The sequence below is a fragment of the Elgaria multicarinata genome, chromosome 14 (assembly GCF_023053635.1).
Source record: "Elgaria multicarinata webbii isolate HBS135686 ecotype San Diego chromosome 14, rElgMul1.1.pri, whole genome shotgun sequence".
NCBI lineage: Eukaryota > Metazoa > Chordata > Lepidosauria > Squamata > Anguidae > Elgaria > Elgaria multicarinata.
Genome location: NC_086184.1, coordinates 11,364,998 through 11,380,497, shown reverse-complemented (window position 1 = coordinate 11,380,497; position 15,500 = coordinate 11,364,998). Strand labels below are relative to the sequence as shown.

Below are 15,500 nucleotides of genomic sequence, written 5' to 3'. Positions count from 1 at the left end.
TCAGTTGGGCCAGGATGGAAGAAAGGCAAAACAGAAATTTAATAAATAGCCACACGCACACGCAAAAGCATACAAAAGCATGCACTATTTTTTGGCGTCTTGCCTTTCTTAACAACCCTGTAAGAGAGATCAATAGAGCGAGGTAGCCACAACCCAACCCATGTGCTGAATGGACATTCAGGGTGGGTCATAGGACCGCATGCCCTAGCCCTGTCCATTGCTGGAGCCGCGTGCCATCTCCACACATTCAGTCAGCATGTGAAGGGGGTCATTTTGGAGAAGGGGAAATATGGCTGGCCATCAGTGACTTGCCTTAGTAGACATGATTGATAAAGAATCTGAACCCGTCTCCCACATCCAGATCCAATGCTGGGCCAGACTGCATCATTTCCATGTATTATGATATAAAAATAATGCATTAAATCCTCATACCAGAAATGTTCACTGACTGTGGAAAATACTGCATGGCATGAGCCATGAAGGGTAGAGGAAGTCCTCCTTCCGAGTAGCTCCAGTTTGAGATATGACGTTCTAAAGCGTTTCTAAGTAGAGGTGTTTCTCCCCCCGCCCCGTCCCCCCGCCTTCCAAGGAAAGGAAGACTGTATTTTAAAACTCCCCTGTGTGTCATTTCTGGATCAAGCCATGCACACTGAGCCTTGTCTGGGGCTGACTGTCTTACCTGTAAAACAAACAGGGCATTTGAATGTGCCTCCCATCCCCTCGAAGCTGTGTTCAATCAGGTGACACAGGAGCTTTGCCGGAGAGTCAAACATCTGGTTACACAGCTTGCACTCATGATTGATGCCTTCCTCTGCAAGGTTCAAATGATACAACTTGTTAGTGACACAGCAGATTAGCGTCTGAAATGCAGCAGTTGGCGAGGATTCGTCGTGCCGGATTGTGCGTGGCTTCCGGGACCCGAAGACGCTGCTACTTCTATGGGGCCCCTGTACAAAAGCGTGCAGGAGTACGCTTGTACTGTGCATTCAGGTGTACAGCCGCAAGTCAAATTTGAGGGGCATTTCTGTTTTCAGCCGTGATGAAAGTGACATTGCGATCAAACCCGCCAGTAACAGACACTCTTGTTTCCCCAGGCCTGCGACACAATACCATGCAGAACATCACTGCTATGGGCATATAATGCATAAACATATATATTGAGAATACTCAAACCACACTGAAAAGCAAAGGTAAGCTCAGGAGTTCAGGCAAGGCCACCAAAACGGAAGCAGAAAGGCCACCTCCAACTCGGCTTGCATCACAACCAACTCGAGAAAGAGAAGATGCCAACGTTAAGGAATATCAGGAGTCCAGAATGAGGGTTCAAGCCAGACAAATTTCTGTATTTCAGTTCTGAGTGGAGCGATGAATGGTAATGTCTCCCCTTGCAATATAGGTTTTTGGAGTTGTCTTTTCAATACGTATTTGTATTTCTTACATCTACAATGAAAAAGGTGCTGAATCTTCTGCAGATCATGGCAAAATTAGATAATGCAAGAACAAAAAATTCCAGGTGTGTGTGTGTGTTGGTGCTAAGGATGGCTACCATCTCAGGGTGAATACCAGTGGGGTATAGGGACCTTAGTGCAGGTGCATTATCTTATTGAAATCCTTACTACAATGATCCTATGAGGTAGGGTAATTTTATCAACCCCATTTTGAGAGCGAACACATGGCATTCTCACCTAGTAATGGTATGGCAGAAGAGAGCTGTACCAACCAAAAGCCAAACAATTAAATACATATACGTGAATTATATTTCCAGTTTTTGCATGTTTGGTTAATGCTAATTGTATACCATTTGGGGCTAAGTCTGGAAATATTTCAAACCGTTAAAGTCACGGCAAACAAAACTCAAACAAAAAAATAATAAAAATATAATAGGTTCCCACAGATGTGAAAATTCATCCCACCAGAGGCAAGACCTTTTGATTTGCAAATCCACTTCTGAATTATAAGGCCTTCTTCTTGCTGGTGGGTTTTTTTTTTTTCGTTGTTGCACTCCCACAGGAGTCCATTATATATTTTTCTATGTCAATGAAACCATCCAGCAAGAAATAGAAAAGGGGGAAAGGGGGGGAGGGGGGGAGAGAAAGAGTGTGAGAGAGAAAAGGAAAGGAGAAAGTACTATGGTTTAGCATGAGAAACATTTCCCTTTTTATACGTCCCAACCTGGGGGGCGGGGAGATCTATGAATGAAAATTGCTGGTATCTTCTCAGTGTCACCCTACGGCCACAGCTGACAGCCCATTGGGCTACAATGGTGAGACCCAGGTTCAAATCCCCAACTCAGCCACAAATCTCGCTGAGTAACTGTAGGCCACTTGCCACCTCTCAACCTAATTTACCTCGCAGGATTGTTGTGAGGTTAAAATGGGTGGAGGGGAGAACCTTGTGTGTTTGGAGAGGAAAGGCGAAATCTAAATGGAATAATAAAATACATATAAAACTGGAGATGACGTGAACATGTGGGGCTTTGGGGGACGGCACACAGGCATATTGAGACAGGTTAACGGGGCTGGCAATGTAGTCCATGAACATGAGGTTATTTCCTTCGTGTTTATTCCACATGTGGAAGGCGAGGGTGTGTGGTGAGAAAGGGCAAAAGAGGCAGCATGATAGTCAAGCAGAAACGAATAGGCGAATTACATGCAACCCCTCTAATTTTTAAACACAAAAAGCAGGTTCCTATCACTCACTGTGCCAGTCATTCCATATTATTCTCCTTAAGCCCTCAACCTGCTTGTGGATCTATTAATTCAATACTGAACAAACACTGCATCAAATCACCGTTTCTTAAGGTCTCTTTCTCCATCTCCCAAGTTCGGAATAATAAGCATTAATTTTACTGTTCATTTCTCCATACAAAAAGAGAGAAAGAGAAAGAAAGAGAAAGAGAGAGAGAGAGAGAGAGAGAGAACGCGGTCCTTGTTTAAAACAAGTAGACCTGCGGGATTTTATCAGGCAGAAACTATGTCAGGCCAAAAGAGGAACAGAGCGCTTTGTGTAAAAGTATCATGGGGAGATGATAGCATTCTGTAATGTTCCCAGTACCTACTTTTGTCTCTAAAAGCATTTGATCCCTGGCAGACACATATACTTATTTCCATATAGGTCTTGAGGGAAAGCCGGTAGGAACGAGAGCTGATTATCTGAATCCTGAAGGTGAAACCTGGGTGGTGCCCGCTGATGCTAAAGGCAGGCAGAGGGGCGAATTTGGAGGTACATAATTTACTGCCTGTTACTGAGGATTAGTGAGTTGTGCTGACCCTGTTGAACTGCGGTGGTGAAGCTTGGCTCCCATTGTTCTTGAGTTCAAATGCAGTTGCGTGGTGTTGATAGGACCATGCTTCACACGGCACGTCCTACTCTCTTGCCCTGCTTTGCCTGGTACTGTGGTATCACGCCTTGGCATTCAAGCAATTTAAGTGGCAGAAAATGCACATTTAATACATATTACCATGAGTCTCTGAGCCTGCAATACAGCCAGCAATGGCATCCTCCTGGCAAGGTCTCTATATAATTAATAATGCTGTATGAAGCCCATCTACTTGTAGCTACTGCAATTCTAATTATGCACTATATTAATGGCGACATAAAAGGAGTATCACCACGAGTGAATTGGCACAGGCTGACTTATTACCAAGCCAAAGATAAATAAGAGATGTGTAGCATTAAGAAAAAGACAATCACCTTTCTAGCTACTTTAAAAACAAAACAATACAAAACCATGCATTCCCTCTACAGTTTGGTTTAATAAAACAACATTCTCCCTTAAGGAAAGCGGGGAGGGCGGGGAGTTCCCTGCCTTATTGTGAAGACATTTAAGACAACCTGCCATTCATTTTCAACATTGGCATGCAAATCCCATAGTGTTTCCCTCCCATAACGGACCATTTCTGCTTCATTGCAACAAATTAAGGTAATGAATGCCGATGATGTTTTACTTGTAGGAGTGAGACACATAAATCCCCCCATTAACTATGGCCCTAATGAATGTGGGGAGACTCAAATTCAGTGCAGACAATTGTTAAATATGCTCCCCAACACGCCCCTATTCAAAGAGAACATGTCTCATCCTGTTATCTTGTCTGTTAATTTTTTTAAATTTGTAAATGGTCAGCATTTACATGTGCCGAAATGCACATGTAGTAGGGGATTTACTTAGAAAAGAAATTTCTAAGTTTATGAAGGACAAGATAAGATAAGTCTGAGTTTTTTAAAACATACATTCAAACAAAAAATTAGCCAATCTTGTTCCACCCTGTATCTCTGTTTATTCATGACGTTACTTTTTACAGTTGTATTAGGAAAGTGTGTGAATGAAAACAAACTATATCTCAAATGAACCTCTCTCTAAAGCAGCCTGAATAAGGAACATACTCATTTCACACTCCAGACAGACAACACAATTACAGTATTGATTTGTCATTAAACACTGCAGAGAGGATAACAGAACCAAATTCTAGGCAAAGGACCGTTTAGACCGTCAGCAAGGAAGAATGCCTTAGTATGGCTAATCTAATTGTAGTTGTCATGTCAGAATGTCATTAGTTCCATGTGTCACTTAAGAAACCTCGCTTCTTTTACATCGTCAAGATCAGTCCGCTTTCTATCCCTTAGTTCCAAAACGCTCTGTCAAGATTTCGCAGTTATATCATCCCAGTCTAATCCAGGAGGGAAATTGCACCCTCCCCTCACTTTCTCTAACCGTTCCCCAAGAGAATGCCTTCCCAGTGTCTTTTTGGACAGATGGGAGCCCCCAACTCACCCCCCCCACGCCAAGCATTTTCTCACCCAAGCACCTTTGGGAATCGCAAATGAGTTTGGGGTGGTCTTTACGTGGGACCAGTGGGACAAAAGGAACTCATCAGAACAGTACCCTGACAATTAAGGAGCCCGGGTTTTTGAAAAGCATGGAATTGATGGCGTGGACAGCCAAAGCATCACCTGGGGAACTGGGTGTAGTCCTCGGAGGGTTGCTGGAGGTCAGTTACTATAGCAACCGAGAATGAGCTCAACCTTGTAACTGACCCTTATCTTTTTTTTGATCTGTTGGCCACTTGGGGCCAGAGCTGGAAATCAACTGGAAAATAATCCAGTCACATATCATAAAGAAAACTATCTATACTTATTTACCCAGGTAGAGGCTGAAATCCTTTGCTTGGGCGATTTTGCTACACTTAAGCGCCTCCCACCCTTAACGTCTGTACAGCATTTTGCAAGCCTGCATGTAAGTAATCTGTATTACAGACAACGCAGAAACCCACCTAAGATGCATGCTGGTAAGTTTGGTGCAGCTTCATTGACTCAGTTTTATTTATTTGTTTTGTTAGTTAAATGGAAGATTTATATCCCATTCTTCAACTTTAAAACGTGTATGAACTAGCTTGCAAAGATGAGAGATATAAATGTTATAAAAACCTCACATACTATAGCATAGATTAAAATCCTACACTGATATAATACAGACGAAAGCATACTAAGGCAGGCAGTCTTAAAAGCAAAATCAAATATCATGTGCCTGAGAAAATAAAAATATCTCGTCTTTATTTCAAAAAGGAAAAGGGGAGGGGGAGACTGGGTATCAAAAAGAGCACTTCTGTGGAGAGAAGTCCACAAATGGAATCCCACCACAGAGAAGCACTCTGATCTCAGAAGGTGAAGGTACCAAATGACTGAGATGACACCTCAAAACATTCAGACAAGCAGGTGTCTGGATAAATCAGAATACCATTTACACTCATGTGTACTAAAAAGTGGGACGGAAAGGCCACACAGTGATATCAGATTACCCAAGTAGTAGCCATGTTAGCCAGTTGTAGCAAAACCAACGAAGGGCTGTAGTGTAGACTCCAGTCTATAAAAGCTTATGCCAAAATAAATGTGTTCGTCCCTAAAGTGCCCATTAACTGCTTATTCTTATTTTTTTAATCAGATAACATGAGTTCTGGAAAACTAGGAAAAGAGTTAGATGTAGCTACTCAGTACTCAAGGAAATCTTATCTGATACAAGTGATGGAGTAATGGATATGGATCAAATCCCTGCGCAGCCATATAACTCACTGGGGAAGGGGGGCCTTTAGACAGCCTAACAGGTTTGAAGTGAGAAGGCTGAATTCTAGATGGCCTTAATTTAAACTGCTACCTTAGTATCCCAGAAATAATCTTGTCTCTCTCACTTCCTATCTAATTCACACATCTCCAGCCAGGGCCAATCATACTGTTGGTACTGAATTAATGATACATTAACAACATAATCGTTCTCATCATCATTGTCTTGACCTGGAGGGATTGAGTAAGTCAAGGTGTTGGAATGGAAAAATTAACAGATTGAATCCCAGGTATCTGGCAGCGTTGGCTGGCTTTTTAAATTTGTCAGAGAAACACACACATATCACAGTGACAGGCTACTCAGTCAATTTCTTTTCTTCTTATTTTAGAACAAAACGTCCTCAGAGACACGAAACAATGGTATAACCCGGAGGTAAAAATTGACACATACGCATTTCAATAAATGCATTCCAGATGTGTAATTTTTCTTATGCTAAAATCTTATGCTTTGTTCTGTATTGGTTTGAAACTGCAGCTGGTACTGTTCATTAGATATAGTTTTCAATCTTTTCAGACCAGGGACCCACCTTTAGTCCAAAGATTTATTAAGCCACTTGTTAACTTCTAATCCTGTATTTGTATGGTGGTAGTGCTGCTACTGTGACCTAGGTCAGGCTACGACCCAGTAATAACTTCAGTCCTACCAGTTGAAGAAAAACACACACACACCACCATGCTTATCCATATGAATGAAGATGAAAATGCAAAGATGGTTTTTTGACGTCACCAAGCCCTTTCAGGGAAATTCCAAGGGAATAGAAAATTTTGAATTACAGGTTGAAATAAACAAGAAGTCAATGCGTATGTATCATGGAACAGAAAGCTAATATAGAATATGAGCTTTCATCCACCCCTGGAAACAAGGCCATGGATATTGCTTCCTTTCAAAATAAACCCCCCATTCACTCAAAGGGAAAGGGAGGACGGCCGCATCTTTTGTGACCCCATCTTCACAACCCCTATGCCCTCTAGATGCTTTGGCCTACAACTCCCAACATCTCTCATCATTGGCTATGCTGATGGGATTGATGGGAATTGTAGCCCAAAACATCTGGAGGGCCACAAGTTGTCCACCCTGACCCAAAGGCTGTTTCTTGGCCTTTGGAAGCCCACTCCCCAACCAAGGCAGTTGTAGCAAAGCCATCTGGCCATTTTTGGGAAAAGGAGAAAAACAAACCCTTGCCAGATAGGATTTCGGCCAGGTCTACACCAAGCAGGATATGACACTTTGAAAGCAGAGTGAAAACTGTATATGGAGTGTGTCCTGGGCCCCGACAGTTGTCCCTACTGATATAAACCGTTATAAAGCAGTAGCGTAGATCCCGCCATAGTCTAGGGGTCTTGTGCTGTCCACATCTCAATGAACTGCTCTTTCTAGGCATCCTGTTTTCCATTACCATTTTGCTAGTCATAATCTTTAGCCCTCTTTCTTTCAGTTGAAATAGGATTTTGCTTTCAAAATACTTTTATGTGATCTAAGGTGGCACAATACTGATGTCTTTTATGAGCTGAAGATTGGTTAATAAAATCTTCTATGCCTGCTTCTTTCTTATGACAATTTTACTATTATGTTTTCAAGCTGTCCACGGTGGTTAGAAACATCACTTTAATGAAAAAGGATAACACTGGGAGTTTGATATATCTAGATATTGCATAAAAAAGGCAACAAGATGAGCTGAATTTTCAAATGTGCATTTGGCTATGGATCAGCTTTGTGGAAGGACCGTATGTTCTTTATTAAACCCTACATGTTTTAGGCTTTCTAACCATAGCAGGCTTGGACAGAATTTCACCACAAGGCTCTGACGTCCAAGATGGAAAAGCTGGTTCTAAAACAGGGCCAAAGGTGTCCAGAGAGAGAGAGAAACAGAGAGAGGATTTTCCAAGCCTCCTTTCAATTTCCACTGCAGTTAAACAAATTGTCTACCATTATCGTTACACAAATTGCTTAGTCATGACTAGTCCTGAAAAAAAAGAGAGGATTTGCACGTCTTCCTTGTGAAAAGGTGCATGGGCTCCAGAGATGGCAAATGGTGAAGTTCCCTGGTCACACATTAAAACTTATTGCTAAAAGCAGAAAAGCAAAGTGATTTAAGAATGGACAAATCTGCCTATTTCCAATCCATGTCACTTTTGCATGCTTTTACCCATAATGCTATTCATAGAATCACTGAATAGTAGAGTTGGAAGGGGCCTACAAGGCCATCAAGTCCAACCCCCTGCTCAATGCAGGAATCCACCCTAAAGCATACCTGACAGATGGTTGTCCAGCTGCCTCTTGAAGGCCTCTAGTGTGGGAGAGCCCACAACCTCCCTAGGTAACTGATTCCATTGTCGCACTGCTCTAACAGTCAGGAAGTTTTTCCTGATGTCCAGCAGGAATCTGGCTTCCTGTAACTTCAGCCCGTTATTCCACGTCCTGCACTCTGGGAGGATCGAGAAGAGATCCTGGCCCTCCTCTGTGTGGCAACCTTTTAAGTGTTTGAAGAGTGCTATCATGTCTCCCCTCAATCTTCTCTTCTCCAGGCTAAATATGCCCAGTTTTTTCAGTCTCTCTTCTTAGGGCTTTGTTTCCAGACCCCTGATCATCCTGGTTGCCCTCCTCTTTCTGCATTAATCTACAATTTTAAAATAATCCCCTCAAATATATGTTTAAATGCATACTTTCTTTCAAAATACATATTGAAAATCATACTCCAATACATTTAAATTGCTGAAAACAGTGCAACATCTGATGCATTGTTAGGTTCTGATCTGTACATTAGTCGGAGAAACGCTGATCATGTCATTTTGTTTAAGAACTCACAAAGGCTGAATTCCTCACATATTTCTAAGTTGATCTGATGGTTCTACTACATCTTTCAACTTGTAGTGCACAAGGATGCCTTGACGTTTGGGGTTCTCACTGAGGTGGCCCATATGAGTTTTCTACATCTTCAGAGAACAATTTCTGCATGAACATGTCTGCCGAACAACTTACACACTTCAGAGCTGACTTCCCTAATCACATGTTTTGGACTTCAACTCCTATCAGCTACAACAAGCATGGCCAATGGTCAAAAATGCTGGGAGCTGTAGCCCAAAACAACTGAAGAATGTTACAGTTGGGGCAGTCTGCTTTAGAGGATCCTGGCACACATTCTTCAGCACACGCCCAGTTCACACAGGGACTGGCCAAGTCTTTTGTGCTTCACCATTATGCCAGCACAAATGGAAAGCGCCATGAAAAAAATACTCAATGCTCCCTTTCAGAGGAGGTTTGCACAGAAAGCTCAGTAGAAGTTGGAAAGCTGCCTCCAAAGAAGCTTCTCCGCCATCTGACTTCTCATTAAGCTGATACACTTTGGAGATCCATAGAATTAGCCTGCACATTGCATGAAGAACCTCTCTATGTGTCACAAATGTTTCTTGCACTCTCAATGGGGACCTTCCTCAGCATCCCACATGAACTGGGAGTACTTTTCTAGAATGAGCCCAGAACTCCCCTGCAGCTGTAGGAGGGTTAGCCCTGCCTTTAGGCATAGCGAGACCACCGCTTCAGGCGGCAGATATTGGGGGGCAGCAGCCCTTTAGCCGTTCCTCCTGAGCCTCCCATCCATTCTTTTCTATTGGAGGAAACACCTACACAGTTTGCTCTGGACCCCCTAAACTTGCCTGCTACCGTTCCATTAACCAGCAGTGGAAGGTGCTACCCCATCACCAGTGTTGAAGTAAGATTCACTTGCCAGTCTAGTCAGCTACCGTGCATAAAATAGGAGGATGAGGGCATCTTATCTTTTGCCTCAGACAGCAGAATGTCTTGGGCCAGCCCTGAGCTGCACATTTCAGGTGAATTTTTGTAGTGGTGGACAAGACGTCTTTCGGGGATGCTTATCTGCCATTGCCACCTTCTCATGGAAAAAGATGTAACACAGGAACAAAGGAAACTGCCTTATACCATGTCAGACTGTCCATCTACCCCAGTGTTGTCCACTCTGATTGGCAGTGCCTCTCCAAGGTCTCCAACCCCTGCTACAACCCTTTTGACTAGAAATTCCAGGGACTGAACCTGGGGGCTTCTTCATGCAAAGCATGTGTTCCATCAGTGAGCTATGTTTCTTCCCCAAGGAGAGATTCTGGTTTCTCTGGAACACAGTTTGGCAACTACAGACCAACTAGATCTCTATGAAGCATCCAGTCCCTGTGGCATAATTAAGACGAAGGGGCTTTGAAGCATAAAAGACATGGAACACAGATATCTATTCAGTTCGTAAGGAAAACCAAATGGATGATCTGCGAAGAAATGGATAGAGGTTACAGATTGGTCTACTAAGGCAGTAGAATGAGGCGGTGGCTGTACTGGGGTGGTAGAATAGACTGCAAAACGTATCTCCAGACTGCAAAATGTTTTGTTTTAACGCTCCTCTATGATTAAAAAAAACTCCTTGCAAACAGAAGACCAGCACTTCAGGCAACGAGCAGGAACAGAACCTTTCTCTCTACAGTGCTACTTTTCTATGTGCAGGCTTTTATTTATTTTTAAACATGGAAGAGCATTCAAAAACAGAATTCACCACATTCTACCACCTCAGCATTCTAGTACCCCTTTCGCTTGCATGAGTCTCACAGACCGACATGTTGCATCAATTAACCAAAGGCCAGAAACTGGGAGCAGTTACCTAGAAACAGAATGCATAAAACAAACCCCCAAAATATGAATAATAAAATATTTCCAGAGCGTTGCTAGTTAATCAGAAATGTGGTGCACATAATCTCTTGTTGCGCCAAACTCAAATATTTAGAAAGAGATTACAAAAAACATAATAATAATAAAATCTAAGCTACAGTATTTGTATTTTGAATGTTAATTTGACAAAAAGAAGTGTGCATGAGGGAATGTTTATAATCAGAACTCCAATAAACTCACAAATGACTCTAGTATTTTATAAGCTTGTTAGGAACAAATCACTCCCTTAGCTTATATTTACTTACTGATGAATCATAAAAGGCCTCAATACACATAGAATAAATCCCCCCCCCAAAAAAAAGAGGGGGGAAAGGTTTTCCTCAGGCTTTATCGACAAGAGCTATCCTGCAAGCCTGGCAATCCACAGTGTCAATCCCAGAGCTCACCTGTCTTAAGGACACATAACAATTCCCCACAAATTTCGACATGAGGCCCTGATCTGAGCCTCTCTTCTCCCGCCCCCCTTCCAAGCCCAGAAGAAGCGAGCGCCACCCTCTTGCCTCCTGCCCTTACGTTGCCTGGAGAGCAGTCTTTGGGAGCACGTCCAATCATGCTAATCTGCATAATGATGACGCTCTAGAGGGACTGTTCAGTCTTAAGAGGCGTCGGAGAAAATACGCAGCGTCCTCTAAACAAACGCGACCGGATGAACAATGCAAGCTGCACGGAATCTAAGCATGCAACTGAAGGCACACGGAGAGCGGGCCACATGGGTGAGTTTGACCTGGGCAGACCAAACCTTGGCCTGGGTTGGCCCTGATTTTCTTCCTCCCAAATTGCAAAGGACTCCCTCCCCTTTCTAGCACCCTGTCCATTGCAAATCCCCCTCTTTGCGTGCAGCGGTCTTCCCTTCTTCATTCTTCCACCTGTTTCCCCCCCCCCCCAATTTTTTTTCCCCTATCCCATCCTCCTTCTCTCCCTCTGAGGCCCCCGCTGTCAGGTTCTGTCCTACAGCACCACCTGGCAGCCACAGTGCACCTTGCCAGCCACAGAGTAGTTGCAGGATCCAGGCTCGATGGGCTGATGCAGACCAGCTGAGAGCAGCCAGGAAAGGGCTATATAAGAACTGCATTTCCACTCCAGCCTTTGCCACAGCAACACGGTCTCCTGTGCCTGCTGTAGCCCATTCCTGAGATTCCAGACCTTGCCTTACCTGACCTTCTGCTTCACCTGACCATGCCTTTTGCCTCTGGCCCTGCCTGGACTCTGTTTTGCCTTTGGACTCTGAACCCTGCTTGCCTCTGGACCATGCCTTTTGCCTCTGGCCCTGCCTGGACTCTGTTTTGCCTTTGGACTCTGAACCCTGCTTGCTGCTGGACCTTGCCTCTTACCTCTGGCCCTGCCTGGACTCTGTTGCCAGTTCCACCACTGTCCATCCTGGCCCTGGTGTTCCTGCACTGAGGCCTTGCCGCCCACGCCCCGGACCTTGACACACACACACACACACACACCCCGCATGAAAGCATGCCAGCAGTGGCCGTGTCAAACAGTGGGCATTGTTATTTCACTCTCTCACCTCCTTCCCATTCATTCACAAATACACGCACACTCCATTCACACACCATGCAGGTCAACTGGGAAGAGAGATCGCTCAGATCAGCTGAGGGACTTCTTCCCCATCCCATCTTGGTGTGCTGGGCGGGGAATTGTAAGCAATGAAAATCGGGCCAGTGGAGGGGTGTAGGCCGGGAGATTGCCACAGGGGAACTCTGTGAGCCCCGTTAGGCTGAGGGGTGGAGATTGCCCACCCCTGCTTTAGAGGAGGAGGATGGGGTAGGGCGTTGGTTTCCCTGCCCCACCACTTTCTTAAACGGCACTTCTACCGAAATTAGCTACAGAACAGGGCTCTAATCTAGGCAAAAGTTAACTTCACAAAACTGAAGTCTTGTAAAAAATACCTCAAGCCCAATTCAAACACGATGAAGAACTGCCTACTGCTCTCTGCTGTCATACATGCAAAATCAATTGTCAAAGATGGATGATAACAGTCATCCAATGAAAGCCCTATCCGAAGACATGTTTGTTGCTCATCTAAACCGCCCGCCCTCACCTCACATTCTAACTATCTAGAGAAAACGAACAAATGAGTAGTATAAAACTGTTTTTTGGATATATTACCTTAAATAACACAACAGAGTACCAAATAAACAAACGAACAAACCTGTCGGTTAAAGATCTGGCAGTCAATCAGATAAAAATGTCATAAACCACCTTGTCAGGAACCATGGGAACTAAATTTCCCATAGTTCTTAGGGCCCCTGCATCCTGGCATGCATACTTGCAGCAGCTTGACTCCTATGTCAACGACAGGGCCCTGCGCTCTACTCTGGAAAGAGTGGGAAAGAGCGAAAAGGTTCTTGGCATGGGAAGGACTGGACATGGAGGCTTCTAAGACAATTTGGAATTGATAAATTGGTTAAAATTGGATAAATTTAGCATGTTCAACAGACATTCTTTGGAGTGATCTGATTTAGTTAGATCGATTCCAAACTTAGGCAAGAAAGTTTGCCCTTCAGTCAGAAAAAGGAATGGACTTGGGAGACAAATTTTGGGGGGGGGGGAGTTAAACTATCCCACTGCTCATGGAGGACCCAGAGTCTTGTACATAGGCCAGCTTCTCCACATCCTAGCTCCATCCCAATGTACTCTGACCCTTACAAACCAGTGGGAGCTTTTGAGAGCTGAGCCATCTGAACATGGCTCCACTCTGTCATCAACATAGGTCTCTCCTTGTTTCGCTTCAGTGCTGGCTCCAGGTTTTTGAGATCCCTTAAGGAAGTCAGCCTCAATGGGCCTCCTTCTTCAGGGAGTCTATCTTCTCACCGCCACAGTCACCAGTTGCTATTGCTCCTTATCCTCTGTCTCATCATGGCTACCACTTGCTTGCTTGACAGGCAGAGAGCCAGGAAGCAAGTAGACAGTGGCATCTAGTGCGCCTCCTTCTTACCACCACCATTGCATGGCCCAGAGTGAGAGGCAGGTGAACCAGCAGGTTGTAATGATGAATAGGAGGAGCAAGCACAGGGGGCGCTTTTCAGTGGGCCCCTGCTGAGATGCGGGCCCTTGGCAGGGGCCTGGCCATGCCTACCTTTGACACTGGCCCTGTCTCTGTTCGTTGCACTAAACCGTGATGAAATGTTGGAAACTGGCTTGGATGGATAGAAAGATTTATCTCTATATAGAGATATATAAAGTTCTGCATATCTCAATAGGCTCATAACCAATATGTTAATACAAATTGTGTATTGGGAGGAAGGAGCTGGCACAAGGGTATTTTTCAAATAAATGCAAGTAAGTGATCTGCACAGTAATGACTGCATTAGGTAGATATGTCTGACACTCTTATTTACTGGGCGAAACTATTATTGGGGGTTATCAGAACATGCGTTTTATTAAGCACACACTTAAAGCACCTAACAGAGCATTACACAAATAACTTCTTGTGGTCTAGAAAGATGGATCCACTTACAGCAGCTATAAAGTTGTTGGCTACATCCAGCCTTTAGTGTTTTCAACAGATGCTGATGAACAGTGGTTTTGCAACTACAGCAATAGCACATTTGGCTGAAAACAATTCTGGGAGGGACAAAAATTTCCATGTGAAAAACTCTTGTCTATAAATCTTGCTGTTCCCAAAATCAAAATTCAGATAGCAATTTACGTAAACCAGCTGTGCGCCAAACTGCCAGCAGTGAGCAGATTCAACTGCAATTCTAACGTTTATTCTTCATTCTGAATTTTTCAGTCATGCCGTATTTTTTAATTCTGAGATTTTGGAGGACCTTTTAAACATTGCTGTGGGGAAACTGTGTGTTATTTCTTGTGGGATATATTACTCGCAGGCCTTACGCTGCCTATCCTTAGCAAAAGTTAATAACAGCTCTCCTTCCTACCACCTCCAACACAGTTATGTAGAAATGTATTAATTAATATGTTAGTCATAATAAGCCATTATTTTCAGCTATAAACCATTTCAGGTGCTTCAGCAAAAATATGGTGCATTAGATAGATAGATAGATAGATAGATAGATAGATAGAGGATCCATATGATATGGGTGCAAGACAGCAAGATCTGCTGCCTTAGTGGTCTAAAGGACCAACATTAAGGCCTCAGCTAGACCTATGGGTCTAGCATGACAGAGGGGTGAGGATCTCATGATATTGTTATCGCGAGATCTCCCCCTCTGTTTACACACACGCACGATGACCCGGGAGGAACAGGACGTCATGCCTGCCATTTTGTTTTTTAAAAAACACACAGAAGGAGCGCACAAGCGCTTGTGTGCTGAAAGGTAGGATTGTTTTTTTAAAAAATAATAATTTCCCCGCTCACCCCACCCCACCCCGATGGGCGCAGAGATCCTGAGGACCTCTGCGCCCCGCGCACGGTTCCCAGCTCTTCGCGAGTAACCGCAAGGAGCTGGAAGAAACCGTGACGCCCGCCCAAACATTTCATGGTCTCGGGTTCATCCTGAGACCGCAGAAAAAGCAGGTTACAACTGTAGGGCCATATCCCGGGGAAAGGGAGGGTTCGTCCCTCCCTGCTCCCAGGATGCCTTGTGCGCCGTATGGACACATGATCCCCGGAATATCGTCCCATCTAGCTATGGCCTCAGTCATGGTTATTTCAAAAACATCACCATATAATTTATTTTAATTC

General features: G+C 44.0%; 1 protein-coding gene across 2 annotated transcripts in view; it reads right to left on the bottom strand.

Moving 5' to 3' along the window:
- Positions 1-15,500, bottom strand: part of ZNF423 (zinc finger protein 423) — a 333,930-nt gene that overhangs the window by 43,614 nt on the left and 274,816 nt on the right. Inside the window, exon 7 of one of the 2 annotated variants that reach the window (XM_063141103.1) lies at positions 680-805. In XM_063141103.1, the coding sequence (XP_062997173.1) occupies positions 680-805 (126 nt within the window). Of the gene's footprint in view, positions 1-679; positions 812-15,500 lie in introns of both variants that reach the window. The other variant, XM_063141104.1, reaches the window with a different exon arrangement.